Source organism: Miscanthus floridulus, chromosome 16 (genome assembly GCF_019320115.1).
Source record: "Miscanthus floridulus cultivar M001 chromosome 16, ASM1932011v1, whole genome shotgun sequence".
NCBI lineage: Eukaryota > Viridiplantae > Streptophyta > Magnoliopsida > Poales > Poaceae > Miscanthus > Miscanthus floridulus.
In genome coordinates, this window is record NC_089595.1 from 87,747,395 (window position 1) to 87,764,566 (window position 17,172).

The 17,172-nt window shown below is 44.2% G+C and overlaps 1 protein-coding gene across 1 annotated transcript; it reads left to right on the forward strand.

Moving 5' to 3' along the window:
* Positions 1-13,150: 13,150 nt before the first annotated feature.
* On the forward strand, positions 13,151-14,228 carry LOC136514304 (protein GL2-INTERACTING REPRESSOR 1-like). Its single transcript, XM_066508288.1, has one exon. It carries the CDS (start codon positions 13,427-13,429, stop codon positions 13,838-13,840), a length of 414 nt encoding a protein of 137 aa, XP_066364385.1. The 5' UTR covers positions 13,151-13,426; the 3' UTR covers positions 13,841-14,228.
* Positions 14,229-17,172: the final 2,944 nt, after the last annotated feature.

Sequence of the window (17,172 nt, forward strand, 5' to 3'; positions counted from 1 at the left end):
ATCATGGCATATCCTCACATACAAAGGGTACGAGATAAATGGGAATACATTTTATATAGTAGCCTAAGATAAAAGGAGCACCAACCAAAATAGTGGTGTCCGCATAGATGCCACCGACCCTAATAGAAATAAGCAAATATATTATGGTCGCATAGAGGAGATATGGGAACTAAACTATGCACCTACTTTTAAGGTACCTTTGTTCAAGTGTCAATGGGTAAAGGCGACTGGAGGCGGGGTAGCAGTCGACAACCAGTATGGAATGACAACCGTGGACCTCAACAATATTGGGTACAAAGACGAACCATTCGTCCTTGCCAAGGATGTGAATCAGGTGTTCTATGTCAAGGACATGTCTACAAAACCGAGGAGAGGGAAAAACAACAATGACCCAATCAATGAGCCAAAGCGCCACATAGTTCTTTTAGGGAAAAGAAACGTTGTCGGAATTGAAGACAAGTCAGACATATCAGAAGATTATGAAAAGGATAACCGAATTCCACCCTTCACAGTGAACAAAGACCCAAGCATCCAGCTAAATGATGAGGACACTCCATGGTTACGACGCGATCATAACCAAGGGATATACATTAAGAAGAAGTTCACTACTATGCCCGCTTGATATATATAGTTATGTATTAGACCTATTATGTAATAACTGTGACTTCAGATTTTTTTGTTGTGTTTTCATATTTTCTACGGCTTAAATGAATTTTCTGCTTGACGGTGGATTTCCCATGGAGAATGTGTGATGAAAAACCAAATGATCAACGTTAATAAGATGTGAAAACTTATTTCCTGTCAAAAAGTAATAGTTTTAATGATTTTAATCAAGTAGTATATTTTTGCATGGTGCAAATTGTAATTATTATTTACACTATGTTAAATATTTATACAGTAAAATAAAAGAGTTTAGGTTATAAATTTTTGTTGTGTATAATAATGCAAAACCAAGTCCAGAAATATTTATTATAATTTTTTGGATGATATTTTATTTATTAGGCAATTAATAACTCTCTGCATATTTATATAAAAGAAATAAATAAAAAAGGGAAAACGTTTGGAACCAACTGTAGCCCACCTTTACTCCCGGGTCGATCAACCACCCGGGACTAAAGGTTGGCTACGTTTTCATGGCCCGCAAAAAAATTACTTTAGTCCCGGGTCATTGCTGCACCCGGGACTAAAGGTCATACCTTTAGTCCGGGTTCTTACCATCAGCCGGGACTAAAGGTTCTTTAGTCCCGGGCCGTGGCTTCACTTTACCATAACCCGGGACTAAAGGTTGGCTACGGTTTCATGGCCCGCCAAAAAAATAACTTTACTCACGGGTCATGGCTGCACCCGGGACTAAAGGTTAGACCTTTAGTCTGGGTTCTTACCATCAGCCGGGACTAAAGGTTCTTTAGTCCCGGGCTATGGCTTCACTTTACCATAACCCGGGACTAAAGGTTCTATAGTCCCGGTCCGTGGCTTCACCCAGGACTAAAGATCCTCCAAATATATATCGCCTCGTCTTCTTCTCCCCATCCATCGTCTTCATTCTTCGCTCGAGAGCCACCGCGCCGTCGCTGCTCCCCATAGCCTCTAGACGCCTCAACGCGCCTCTCCCGTCTCTCGCCATCTCTGCCAGTGGCCTGGCTCGCGCCTCTCCCATTCGTGCACAGCGCCTAGACCCAGATCCACCGCCATCATCCTCGCCCTCGCCCATCTCCGCCAGCGGCCCGACGCCTCTGATTTGGATCCATCGTGGCCTCATCGCCATCATCGATCCTCGTCCTCGTCATCGTCCCCGTCGCATCCTCGTCGTCGAGAGATCACCTCCGGTCATCCCCATCGTCCTCCACGCTCATCATCCTCGTCAGCGTGCTCATCCTCGTCGTCGACTTGATTAAAACCTCCAGCCATCGCGCTTGTGTTGCTCGCCGTGCTATATGTGAGCAACAGTGTGTGTGTGTATTTATTTGTAGATTTTATTTGTGTATGAGTGTGTGCTCGGACCGGCTCGCGTGTGGTCGGTGGTGGGTGCTGCCGATGCGGCGAAGGTTTGCAGGTGGCCAGAATGTCGTGCCCGCCATCCCTTTCAGCTTGGGTGTCGTCGGTGCGGGGAGATTAGAGTTCTGCACGCTCCTATTCATGGTCACGGCTGTGAGGAGGGAAGCGGCGATTGCCACAGCTACGGGGAGGGTGGCTTCGGTTGAGGAAAAACTTAAGCCCGTGGCGGTAGCGGCAGATGCCTAGGGGCGTCGGTAGCTACGTCAAGCGCAAAGCAGTGCCGATGGCGTTTGACATGCCCAAGTGGGCATGGATGGCGTACAGGAGGCGTTCGATGGGCAAGTTGGCATTAGCTCGTTGGCTCCGTCCGTCCGTCGCTTGGAACGCACGTACTAGTTGAACTTGCGGACACCGGCCCCTAGATCCGAGATGTTCGATGGCATTCATGACGTAGTAGCAGAGCACGTAGTTCTCGTACTCAGGCGGGCATACCTTCGCCTCCTTGGCGCGGACTAGTTAGAAAATTGTAGAAAATCCGTAATAGTTGAACTCGCAGACCGTGTTCAGCTCGGCGAGCATGTTCTCTGCCAAGCGGTAACGGACGTCAAGGAGGAGCTTTGATTCTATGAGGGAGAGCGGCAACGGTCGTGGAAGACCATGTTCCCTTCCTCGTAGAATTGGAGCTCTTCCGTGGCCAAGTATGGTGTCGTCCGGTGGAAAAATACTCGCCGAGATGATCATGTAAGCAAGGTCAACTAGTACGGATGGTTATTTATTCACATGTCCCGATATCGTCGCAGTAGTCTGTCAATCACCGTACCCAAACGTAGTATATATATAAATATAAACGATAAATGATTATTATGTGTGTACACTTCCATTCTTCTGTTAACCTGTGGAAATATCATGTGAATTACTTACCTGCCACAAGAGAGAAGCACTTGTTCCTCTCTGTCTGGATGGGTTCTTGCTCATTCATTGATCTCCTCTTCCCCGTCGGGTTATATATAACTAGAGTGCTGTTATTACATTTGTTGCATCAATATCTTACTTTTACCAAAGTCTCCTTTGACGAACTTTTTGGAAACCGTAGAGTAATCAATAGAGTCTACTGGAGTACAGATACAGAAATGATTTTTATAAATGTTACTATCCTTGAGGTGGCACGTCTTGCAGGAGTTCATTTTATAGATATAGTTTTTATTTTTTATAGATATATCTGGTGGTGTAAAAGCTAGATGGCTGCCTCAAGAGACAACATTGATGAAGAAATGATGAATATTATCAACACCGGCACTCAATTTGCCGATGGTGACCAGCAGGATGTAGATGACGGGAGTCAATACCTGGCTCTTGAAGATAACCAAGAAAATATTGTGCAAGAAAATACTGGCGAGGTATATATATTTATATATATATTTGAATATTATATTTATATATATATATATATTTGAATAATATATATATATATTTGAACATCTATCATCTATTATGTGTACACATGATATTGATTTATTCTTTTTTATACGTAGCCCTTTGGATCGACGACCACAACGGTGAAAAGCAAAAAAATTTGAGGCCCGAAAAAGCCATTGGAGGGGCGCTACATAATATCGGAATTCAATATCGAGACAGGCGAACCACTTGGTCCACATACAAGGAAATTCGTGCAACACTGTGGGTGCCTTGTAAGGGACAGACTTCCGATTAGTGCCCGTGAATGGAAGCAAAAGATCAACAAGCCTTATGTTAGTTTTGTCTCTGATCTTGATATGAATTTAATTTGGGATGATATCCTTCAACATTTCACGTTGCAAGCGGATGATTATGATGCTATCAACGATGATGAATTGAAGGAACTAGTTCGAAAGTGGGCTATGAAGAAGATGGCCACACAATTCCAGACTTGGAAGAAATCCCTATACACGAAATATGTCAAGAAGAACCTAACGCCCAATTTCAAAACTAGCGACCCGCTCGCGAAGTTGAGGCCCTACTGGAATGATTTTATACAGTACAAGACATCGGAAGAGGGTGAGGAACGGGTGAGAAGGAACCAAGAGAATGCCCGACAGAAGGTATACCACCATGGCATGGGATCAGGTGGCTACAAGACTACCATTCCCAAGTGGGAGAAAATGGAAGCGGATATTCTTGCCAAGGGTATCGCACCGGAATCACTCAATTGGCCCAAACGCGCGAAGAATTAGTTTTTCGCTCATGGGGGAAGACTGGATCTAGAGACCGGGAAGCTGGTTCATGGCACAAAACTTGAAAGAGCAACACAAAGATTGTCTTATGCTCTACAAGCTAAAGCTATTGGTGCGTTCAGGCCCAATAGAGAGAAGGATGAACTGACGTATGCCCTCGGGACCGCTGAACACAGTGGCTGAACGAGAGGTTTAGGACGAAACATTTCTTGGGAGCATGGTTTCTCTGATGACAGAGATACCTACGGAAGCCGACAGAGAAGGAAGGATGAGGATGCAACGCGGATCAGTAGGTTGGGGGAATTGGTTCATGAGTCACGGGAGGCGTTGCTTCAAGCATAGGAGCGCGAAAAAGACATGCAAGCTAGAATGCAGGACAAAATCATAAAGCAAGTGCAAATAGCAATGAGTGCCCAGAGGCAGGCATCATATCCAGGAATGAACATTAATATTAGCCCCCCTGATCAGTTGAAAAGCAGCTACGCTTCCACGGAGTTGCCAAATCAAGATGACGCAATGCTACGTTTCCCCGTGGATGACATCACTGCACCGTTTACATCATGTGAGCTACATATTCCAAAAGAGAATGCCACAATCATGGTGACTCTCGGTGTTTTTTCTCCTCCAGATCCTACCAAGACACCAAGAATCCATGGGGCAATAATACCACCTGGATATGTTAGCGTCTCAGTGGATAGAGTTAACAATGGTTTTAGTGACCTGCCTCTTGACATTCTAGGAGGTGATGGGGAGAAGACTCTAGGAGAAGTAGAGAAAACATTCATACTATGGCGCAAGCGCTACATCATTATTCCTGGGGTCTCTAGTCCACCGCCGCTTCCTCAACTGCCAAACAATAGGTGCGGACAAAAGTGAACGAAACAATTTTTTTACAAACTTTCTATTGACATGCATGATTAATAATAATAATTTCTTATACCTAATTTTTTTATAATCACACAGCAGGGCCTCCGCCAACCTAAGTCCAATTATTCATTCTCCAGATCATCATAGTGCTCCGGGCAATCAGGTGGCAACGCCGCCACCGCCGCCACCTCCAAGGAGGTCTCCAACGCCTCCAAGGAGGTCTCCAACGCCTCCAATGGCTGCCCCGCCTCCCTTGATGACTAAGAGGAAGCCAGCTCCTAAGAGGTCCGCCCCGCAAACAAAGTCGTTGTCCCACCAGCCAGCAAAGAAGAAAGCCTCATCTAATCCAGTTATTCCCCAAAAATTGTCTTTCGAGAAAAGTGAAAAGGAATTAAAAGCTACAGTAAAAAAGATGTGGACAGTTTCTTCGAAAAAGTAAAAAAGCAACGAGAAGAGAGGGAGAACCCGGAGAAATCATACTTCTACCTACCTCTAGATCTTCTAAGAAAGAAGGTGGACCAGAAAAAGCAAGAATCTCAAAAGACCCGGCCAAAATTGGACTACGACCGCTCTCTCACCAAGTCATTTGAGGCGGCGCAGAAAAAGACTAGACCAGAGAAAGGTGTTGCACAACTCGGACAACAATCGCAACAATCAGTCTCCCCTCTTGTCGTTCATAATGAATATGGTTCGAACTTAGACTTAGACGTCGATTTTGAGGGGCTGGCTCGGTTTTACGAGGAAACTGGTTTGGACCTTACCCAAGTGCTCGCTGAAGGACCATCTGCTCCGAAAGTGGATCCTTGGAAGAAATTTGAATGTGGAAAGAGTCGATACAACCCTGAGGCCTTAGGTGAACTGGGTACGTAAATGTACCTGCTAAACAAGTGGTACATGGTGGCGTGTGAACGGGGAGAGGCCTTTGTTACTGTTAGAGTTAGAAACCAATATTACTTCTGTGGCGATGATGTTATATATGTCGAGTTTGAAGAATTACACCAACTATGCCACCTGGACTCTCTCGACAAAAGTCTCATTAGCTGCTATTGTTTGTAAGTGTGATTATTTTCTACTATTAAAGTGTGTATATATAAAGCTACATGTATATATATACATTATATATCCTCACACTATATTTTTATATATGCAGATATGAGATGACAGAACTCAGGAAGAGAAAGGATAATGATGTTGGTTTCGTTGATCCAAATGTCGTATTCAAACACCCTAATCCCCCGCCTCAATGGAAAGCTGAACTCGAGAAAAATCTTATGAGGTTCTTAGTGAACCAACAAAACAAGGACATACTCTTCCCCTACAACTTCAAGTGAGTGTTAAATAATTAATGTCGATCATATGGACATTTGTTCAATTATTTGCTTACTAGCTAAGCTATCTCCCATATATATATATATGTTGACTCTAGTTAATGTCGATCATATTTGTGTATAAAAACATATGCAGCAATCACTGGATATTGATGGTCATCGATATGGCCAATAGTCGGTTGAGAATCTTAGACTCTTTAAGAAAAGAGCAAACAGAGTACCAAGACATGATAGATATTATCCAAGGGTAATATGGTCTCTCTAGCAACTATATATACCCTGATATCTTAACTGCAACAATTATTAAAGACCAAATTAATATTTTATTTTATTGGGCGCAGTGTTTGGAAAAGTTTCATTGAGAATCACCACATGAAACATTGCAAAGCGCCACTGGATGTAATCGCACACAAAGTAAGTACTATCTACATATATATATATATATATATATATATATATATATATATATATATATATATATATATATATATATATATATATATAATTCAATTAACACCATGCATGCTTTCAATTGACCGGATCTTTTTTCTCGTAAAAGTGGGTTCGGAGGCAAGAACAGAGGAACAACTACTGCGGATACTATGTTTGCGAGTTTATCGGGGCGTACACAAAAAGAACTTCTGAAGAGATCCTCAAAGTATGTTATATAAATATATTCATATATTCACAATTTCTTTTGTTGCTCATATATATAAGCAATCAAGTGACCAACACACACACACACACACATATATATATATATATATATACTTTTCCTTTAACTTTTATTGAAGACTCTATGGTTGAAGGAAAAAGTCATACGACGTGACCAACTGAAAGCAATTCAAGAGACCATAGCAGGATTTCTTAATGACCAGGTCCTCAACCCCGCCGGCGAGTTCTACAATGACGTCAACGAAACATGGAAGCCAAACTAGATGGAGTGATTTTGTTATCCTAAGGATATGATAAAATATACAATGCAACATTTATTTGTAATATATATGTATATATATATATATATATATATATATATATATATATATATATACACACACACACATACATATTATATGTACATAAATAACGTACAATATATGTATATGCATGTAATATATACGTTAGTTTCATACTTTAGTTTGTACAAAATGTTTGAACATTATAAACGTGTAGAATACGTATATTATTAGCAGCGTAGAATGCGTATTCGAAAACCAAAACGAATCATCAATTGAAAATAGAAACAAAAAAAAAGAAAAAAAAGAAAACCTTTAGTCCCGGTTGGTAATACCAACCGGGACTAAAGGGCCACCCCATGTGGCCAGGCCGGGAGGCCCTTTAGGTGCACCTTTAGTCCCGGGCGCGAAACCGGGACTAAAGGAGGGGACCTTTAGTCCCGATTTGGTACTCCCGGTTCCAAAACCGGGACTGAAGACGGTTGAGAACCGGGAGTACAGCCCGTTTCTCCACTAGTGTGTACTGGATGTGCACTTCCTATCAACCTTGTACCCCACATAGTCCGAATTGGAATATCCAATAAGCTCAAATTGTGCACCTCTAGGATACCACAATCCAACATTAGGTGTATTCTTCGAGTACCTCAAACTCAAAACTCTCTTCACCGTGGGCAATGACATTCTTTTGGACTAGAAATCTAGCACACATGCATACACTAAATATTATGTCCTGTGTTGATGCCGTTAAATAGAGTGAACTCCCAACCGTTAACCTATATATAACTTTTGATCAACCTATCTTAGTTTATATATGGCTTTGTTTAGTTTAGATTGTAAAATCTTGTGCTACGATAACGAGACATGTATTCAACATATTGCATGCATATAATTTGGATCGGCATTGGTGATTTTGAGTATCTCGTATGTATATAAGAAAAGTGTAAGAAGAAGCTCGATCAACCTAGCTTAGTATCCAATATATGCGTAAGAAGTTTACAATTGTGAAAACAAAATTCAAATAAAATGGCGCGGGAAAGATTTCGAATCTGAAAAACAATGATAGAGGCGACAGAATTGGGATGGCAGGCGAATCAAATAGAAACTTTGTGAAATTTGATCATAAAAATTCTTTTCTGACATGCTATTTTTTTGTTCTTGCTTTCATTAGGTATAAAATGTCTAGATCGCGCGTCTTTTGTCAAAAAAAGAAACATCATCTGAAAATTACACATGGATGCTCCTATTAGAGAAGATAGTAAAATAGTGCAGTGATTCCAGACTATATGATCAGCGCTTGATCATAATCATGTAATGTAACTATGTAAGGTTTGATATACATACATGCATTTGAAAACCGTCTCGATCTGTTACATCTGTACATGTGCCTGCCACAACCACAACTGAGTGTTTGTGAGTAAATGTGTACTATCTGATGACTGCACCGCCCTAAGCTGAAAAGAGACCGACGGCGATCAGATAATGTGAACTGTGTACTCTCAAAAATTTAGAATCCAAAAGGAGCTCCGCCACGAGCCCAGGCAGAGATAGCAGATAGCTCCTCTTCACTGTGCGTGGGGCGTAAGCTGCCATGCTTGGGACGTTGCTCAGACGCTCAGGGACTATTTACCATGATGGCCAAAAACAGTTGTATGCACAGATATATACGCGTCCTGTGTTGCATCGCCATGCACCCCCCCTGTGTGTGAGCTGCATCTGGATCTGCGTGCATGCATGCCTCAGCCTCGGTTACTTGCGAGAAAGTAACTGGGCATGCATCTTTGATCGATCGCCTGACCTGCATGGATGTGTGAGTACCTGGTCCTGGTGGTAGAGCAGTGTAAAAGGCTGGCTCTGAAGCTTTTCCTGGAGACGACGCATGCGGTTGAAAGGTTGCAGGTTGGCTTTCTGTTGCTTTTCCAGATTCTGAGAATTTCGTGCCCTAAGAAAAATTATCTTCTTGGTTTTATCTTGTTTTTCATGTGTGCTTGCAAAGGGAGAAAAGTTGCAGACCGCTGCAAAGTACTGGTGTGCTTGCGAAGAGGAGCACAGAACAATCATGACAGACAGCTGCAGTAGCTTGGCGATATGCTAGGGTAAAAAGTTTCTGCTTTCCTCTACCTCCAGCCAGACAGCGGGAGCGGCAATCGTATCCACCCAAAAGATCATCACAGTTCACGTGGAGTCCAGCCTTGTCTTCGCGCTGTGGATCGGCTACAGAGGAATAGCAACCTGTCAGGCTTTCATCAGTGCCATTGTTGTCTCCATGCCATGCCATTCAAGGTTGATACAGCATCATAGATGATGATTTCTTGCCAACATTATAACTTCCTTGCCCTAGGAAATCTCAGACAGACCAACAGAACAATGATACATCAGCACTCAAGTCAATGTTAGCTCATTATTTGGAGTACCTGTTCATTTCCCGTTTCAACATTGCACATTGAACTTTAGTTCTCAGAGAAAACATTTTGCATTCAGTCCCAGGGTTGAGACAAGAGCTACGTGCTGACCTTGCTGTCCGTGAAGATGCAGATAAAGCAGAAGAGAGAGCAGGCGGCTGATGCATCCACTGGCCTGGGATGCAATCCAAAAGATACAGAAGCAGCAAGCAGGTGCAGGTGCAGCAGCACATACACTCATACTGTACGGAGTATATGAGTGGCTTGCAGTGCAGCGCTGTTCCTTTGCATAGCGTGCCCGCCAGTACGGAGGTTCTGTGTCCGCGGAGTCTGAATCTGAAATACGAGAAGAAGAAAGAAAAAAAAAATGCTTGTTTAGCTAGGCAGTTACTCCCGTGAGCATGCTGTGTTCTTCCTTGTCGTGCTGATCTTGCTCCGTTGGCTCACAGGATTCCCATTTTCTTTCAGAAGAGTCGTACGGTCGTCCCTTCCGTGTGAGCGTGAACTGCAACAGCACCGTGAGGTGTCTAAATCAGTTTACAGTGTAGCATCGTAGTCATTACGAGCTCTTCACCCAACGAACGAAGTCTCAAAGCCCATACATCACAGAATTGGCTTAGGTTTAAAACTTCAAACTACCAGCAGGTTTGAATTGAGCCCAAGTCAGTTTTTTTTTTTTTTTTTGAGAAACTGAGCCCAAGTCAGGTGCGGCCGTAACATGTGGCAGCTCCGCTTTTTAGGCGTTGGGCTGAAAATTTTTTGGTGCCAGGCTGCCAGTCAACAGCCGAAGACCAAGACTGCACTTCTAGATGGAAAGGTGCGATTCTAGCTGAATGAAAGGTGCGAAATGGGCTGGTGGTCGAGCTGCACCAGGCCTAAGGCCCACCTCATCCTTCTTACCCAGGACACAATTCGACACGACCAAGAAGCCATGAATCACGGGGAGCGCGCGCAGGATCTGCACCAAGAGCCACACATCCGGTTAGGCCCATCCTTTACCCAGGTCTTTAGGACCATATCCGCTACCTAGGCTATCATGAAATGATAAAATAATCCAACAAGCCCACGTTCATATTGGACTTGGAAAAAAAATCCTTTTGACCCTCTTAAGTCTTAACTTTCCTCTAATTTATAAAATCGGATTTCCACTTTCAATTATTAAAATCATTTATTTTTGCATCTAAGTGGTTTTATAAGGTGGTTTTATTCTAGCATCATGTTTACCTAAGAGGCGGCAAATATTTTGAGGTAAATTATCAGGCTATAAATATTTTTAAAAATATCTAAATACTTTTTAAAAAATATGTAATAAAAAATCCTAGAATGTAATTTTATATTAGAAAAAACATAGAAAATCCAATTCAATCGTAGAAAAATCATGGTCTACTAAGAGTCGTAGACTAAATATAAAAGATAACTTATCTACCAACGAATAAACTTCAAAACGAGTCAGTAGAAGACTTAAATAGTTCCAAGTTAGGCACCATAAGATAGCCTGATTTTAGCAAAATAACGATACTGGTTTCAAAATCTTTTGAGCTCACAGCTAAAACAAAGTTTCTAAGATTAAACAAGATTTTAGGGTTTTAATTTTTCCAGGGGAAATATATTTGATATTTTTAAAAAAAATATTAGTAGTCTCATTTACTCTAGAAGCAAAGTATGAATTAGTCTGATTTACCCACTTGTGGCTAATGTGAAACCATGTAGAACGGTGAACAGCTAACATGTGCCATGTCGAACAAAACGTCTTTTAAACTACCTATAGTGAAAAACAGACGATTTTAAGAATTCGCGAGCAAACATGCTCTGCATTGCAACATATGTATAGGTTGTTATGCGGTCACCTGGGCAAATTGCGGTACTGAGATTTATTCGACAATAGTTATCTGTTCTTTTGAAATTGAACTCCGTACTTTTGCTTGACAAGAAAAGGCTTATTGAATTCTATATGAAGAAGTTACATGATATTTCATACTAGGCTCATGTAGATGAAATATATAGTAGATGTAATTAAGGAATCATATCAGTTTTATGTTACATCTAGACCTTCTTCTCAAGGGCTAAGGGTAGATCGGCTGAACCTCTGCTTCTAAAATTGAAACATCAGATCTGTTAATGGATAATAATGATGATAAATTAGAAAGTTACTTATATCAGTCATCAGGGACAGATGAGAATGAATTATGAGTTGGATAAATATATGGCAGATCCACCTATGAGATTTAGTCACCAGTTTGATATCTTGGCATGGTGGAAGAACCAGATCCATCTTTTGCTTTGGTTTGTGACATTATATTTGTACCTGTTGCTCATACCGACCATTTGAAGTGGCCATGTTAGTCGGTGCTCTCGCTTGGAGTTACTGTCTCTCGACCATTATCCATGAGTTGTTGATCAGTTTGTTCTGTTTCCGATATCCTATTTTTCCCGATATCATTTTTCGACCGGCTCCTATTTTTGTTTCCGTTTCTGTGTAAGAATATGAGTTTGAAAACAGCCAGGCCCTTTTCCTGACCATTTTCATCCCTAATTAGAATACCTCTTTGCTCCCCAAATTTCTTTACAGTGTTCCCTTTCTCACCAAGTCACCATACATGATTCAAAGAGACTAGGATGAGTGAAACACAAAGGTCTGACCTCTATCTAGTATCAGTCTACCGAATTCATGTCTAGAGATGTTTCTGACTCATTTTATGAGAATTTCTAAGTTCCATCGGGGAGCCATGAAGATTAACATGACAGTTTTTAAAGGAGTAGATTCATTTAGTAATAATAAATAAAATGGAAAGAAAATAGTGCCCATAGCCGCAGACATGTATTGAGTACTATTCACTGCACAGACACCAGTATTAAGATACGTACCCCCATCACATTAACGCATCCTCCGTACCTATGCCGGGCCTCGATGGCCTCACTCTCACTCAGTCAGTTGTTACTATTTCCAAAGAGAAATACTGCCACTATACATCCCTCCACTCCCCTTCAGTTCACCCACAGGTCTCGTTCGCTTCGCTGAAAAAATAAGCCGAAATACTGTTCCGGCTGATTTGTTGTGAGAGAAAAACACTGTTCTGACTAAAAAAAGAAGCTGAAAAAGACGGATTATAAGAAAAGCGAACAGGACCACAATGTTCATCTGGAAAACCCTTAACTCCCGCACCATCCAATTTCTCAATCCAATTAGTAATACATTAAATCCCCAACCACACGAGAGAGAGGGAGAGAGCGCGCGCTATTAGTTAGCCGGCATCAGAATTCAGAAGAGAGCGTGTGGCAGCAGGGCGTGGAGCTAGAGGGAAGCAACAGGGATTTAAATGCTGCTGTTCATGCATGGCAATAAAGAAAACCATCACCTCCTCCACCACAACGAGCGAGCATCATCATCGGCACAACCTCCACAACACAAGCCACCATCACCATCATCATCATTATATAACGCAAACGGGAGTTGCACCACCGCACCACAAATACCCAGGCAGGCACACCATCGAGGTATCCTGGTTCCATCCAGCAGCACCAGGAACCACCAGTACATGCGCGCGAGCTAGAGTGGCTGCGCGGCCTCCGTCCTCCCAGTAGCTCCAGCTCCCACTACCCCCACACTGCATACACACACGAGATAGCTAACTAGCTAAGCTAGTACTGATCAGTTGTGTGCGGCACTGAAGATGAGCAGGAACAACGGCAAGCAGGTCGGGTCGAAGCTGCAGGAGCTGCGGCTGAGCCTGTCGCGGTCGTCGCGCGGGGGCGCGGCCGGGGGCTCGTCGGGGGCGACGACCCACCATCACGGCGTCGGCGTCGGCGGCGGGGGCTCGCCGAGGAGGCTCTCGTCGTCGTCGTCGTCGACCGCTTCTCCCCCGAGCTCGTGCGTGTCGTCGGAGGGGAGCCCCGAGGCGGGAGCAGCAGGCGCGCCGATGATCCTGGCGGGGTGCCCCCAGTGCATGATGTATGTGATGCTGTCGCGGGCGGACCCCCGGTGCCCCAAGTGCCACAGCACCGTGCTCCTCGACTTCAACGACGCCCCCAACGACCCGCGCCACGGTCACGCCGGCCCCAAGGGCATGGGCGGCAAGCGAGGCTGACGGACATCTAGCGCCGTCGTTGTCGTCGTCTCGCCGGCCAAGAGCGCGACTGCCGTCAGTTGTGTCCTTTACGTACGTTGGTACGTGTTCCTTGTGTGTCCGTGTGTGTGTTGGAGTTGATCAGAAAGGAATTATTGCGTAGACCCGTTCTTCCATGGGCCAGCTATATGATGAGAAGTTGAGCTCGAGCTAGGTGCAGTGTATGTTGGACATCGGGGTGCCAATGGAACGGGTCTAGGTAATAATTCCGGCCGCGTCGTCCCTAAGTCTCTACCTGTGTGTGTCTGGTGTCTGCAGAGTGAGTGCAGAAGACGTGCGTCTCGGTGCGTGTCATGTGTGTGTGTTGTGGTCTGTACGGGGCAGTACTGGTAAGGATTAAGATTTTGTCTCGGAGATTTTATGGAGCTTAATGCATGCTCTCGTCTTGGCGTGGCGTAAATACACAGCAGCAACCAGCAAGCGGTGGGTGCATCAGAACTGCAGATGCATTATCTCATCGCCATTCATACAACACACACAAGAGACGGGTGTGCTATATGCTATGCGAGCTCAATCGATCGATTAACTATTATCGTCAGTACATATGCGGAAGTATCTATATCTATCTTTCAAAAAGAAGAAGAAGAACAAGAGAAAGTATCTATAGCTCTCTCCTTTATATATCACTATCAATGTCCGGCCTAGCACATGAGAATCCTACCTAGAAGTTATTTGGTAGAAAAAAGCTCATACTAATGTTGAATGCTAAATATTAGAAGAACCCCACGCTGCAGATTCTGATTGTGATTTGTCTCGCAGAAGTCTTGCCAGTGATTTTTGAAAAAAAAAGAAATTCTATAGCGTGCGCAGTACGAGCAGTTAAACACACGTACTATACGGACGAAAGTACGTACGTGAAGTACTCTGATGAATTTATATATGTGCGTCGTCGTTGCACGGCTCGTCTAAGTGGGCATTCTCGATTGGTACATGCACATGTGTAAAGATGCAACCATAGGCGGACCAACAGTTGTACCCGAGTATTCCCGGGCATACCTAACATTTTTAAGAAAATTTTTAGTAGTTCTTGAAGGTATATACATGTACAATATAGTTAAGGTCTCAAAATTGCAATTCTTCACTATTTTCTCGTTGTAATTCGCGTCTAACCGAAAGCAGCCCACAGGCCACACCTAGCCGGACGGCCCAATGGCCCATCTGGCCTTCCCACTCCCAAATCCCCAATTCCCCACTCCCCAAACCCATCAGGCCGACTCGCAGTTGAAGTATTATTGTGGAAAAGCTCTAAAGAAACAGTTGTGGTGTCATCAGTGATGCATACCATAGTATACCTTGTCATGAGGGTTAAGAAACAGACAAAAGGAGGTTAAGAGAATTTGTACCCAGATTTAACAATGATAGACAACAACAATAACCATTTAAAGTAAGTTAACTCCTAAGACAACAAGTCATGTGTGCTGTCAAACACATTGACACTAAGGTATATGTTGTAAAGGAGAAAATCCAGAATTATTTTAAAAGCATTGAGCACATAAGTACCGAGTAAGTACTTGCGGATCCGCTTACCAATAGCTTACCACCCACTGCGTTCAGAGAACATACAGTCGACATGGGTTTATGGGAAAGCCTATGATTTCTGGATACTAAGGGCCTAGTTGAGTATCTGTTTCAAAACAGAGAGATGCATTGTAGCTGTTAAATCTAATGGCAACTAACCGTGATGATGAAACACGCTCTATGCACTGATCTGTGATGGAATGGGAAAAAAGAAGTTAAGTTTAAATTATAAGGTGAGATCAAGAGGGAGAATGTTAGTTTGATCTCCACCAATTGGCCCAACGGTCAATTGGGCTCTTGGATCCGCGCCCTGATCGGAGGCGCCCAACCGCTCCCTAGTTGGTGGGCCCCTGTCGTACAGCACCATAAAAGGGAGGTGGGGGTCGGGGCACAAGGTACGAGGTTCCCCTGAGCTACCAGATGCCCCACCGACCATTCCCTAACCCTAACTGATCTAGAGAGGGGGTGCAGCCAGCGATGGGAAGCCACCACCGACTTCATCGTCGTCTTCGCCGCCGCCATCAGCACCGCACCCGCACTGCTACCTACGACGACCTAGTGGGTGTGTCTCTGCTCCCCCTACTGCTACAACATCGGCAGTCATGTTGCTACGGCGCCATGGCTGCAACTGCCCTAGGGTGAGGTACATCACCAAGTCTCCATTAAGCTAAGTACCACCCACTGATCTACGCCTAGAAGCACTTAAGATCCTATCAATGGTACCAGAGCCAGGGCATCTAGTGTGTAGATCGAGTGTTGGGGTAGAAAAGAAGAACGATTTTAGAAAGAAGATGAACAGTAACCCTAACCCTAACCCCAAATTGGACCAGCTTCGAGAAGAAAAGAAAGAAGATCCAAAAGAGAAGAAGGGGAAAGGGGAAGAGCTAGGAAGGTGGCTTACCTAACAAAACCCTAACCCTAACTCGCGATGAGAAAGGGGAAGATAGTGAACGGACAAGGGGAAGGAGCTCCTACCTGGGTCCGCCCGCTCCGTCTCCACCGCCGGCCGTCGCATGGACGCCGCGCGGGAAGTCAACCCCAGCCGCCGGGGCGGGAGAAGTGTTGTCGCACGATCTCCGCCTCGGGCTCGGGCCAAAGGGCACCACCGTGGTGCCGCTCGACTGTGCCGCGCGTAGCTCCGGCCGCACGTGTGCACCGGCGAGGGGTGCCACAGCGGAGCCACCATCCCATGCGCTGCGTCAGCCTTGAGCTCGGCTGCGCTCTGTCGCTCGCGGGCTGAGAGAGAGAAAGGGGAGAAGAGAAGTGATCTAGGGTTTTGGGAGCCGGCGCCGCGTCGCCATTTTTTATCCGCCGAGACACGCGTGTGGCCGTCCGATCTGCATCAACGGTGCAGATCAACTAGGCCAGATTGAGCCTAGGCGGGAGCGCGCAGCGGGCAACTTTGCCGGCCCAGGCCTAGGTTGCGGCCTGGGCGGCGCCGCGGGCGCGCGCGGAGGTAGTTGGGCCAGGCCGTTTTGCCGGTTGGGCTAAAGTATAGTGTTCAGTTTGAATCCATTTTTTGTTTTTCTTTTTCCAGTAAATGTTTATCGCCTGGAAAATGATTAATGGCTCAAGAAAATTAGCAAAAGAATTTTTCCTGTGGGTAAAATTCACAAATTATGTTTAAGTTTCCGCTGCAAAGTTTAATGCTGATTATCTTCTAATTAAATTCAAACCAATGGGAGAATTTAATTTGAAGAGCAGTTATATTTAGTAAATTATGATTATGTTGATCCTCTAATTAAATAGGACCAACGGGAAAATTTAATTAGAGG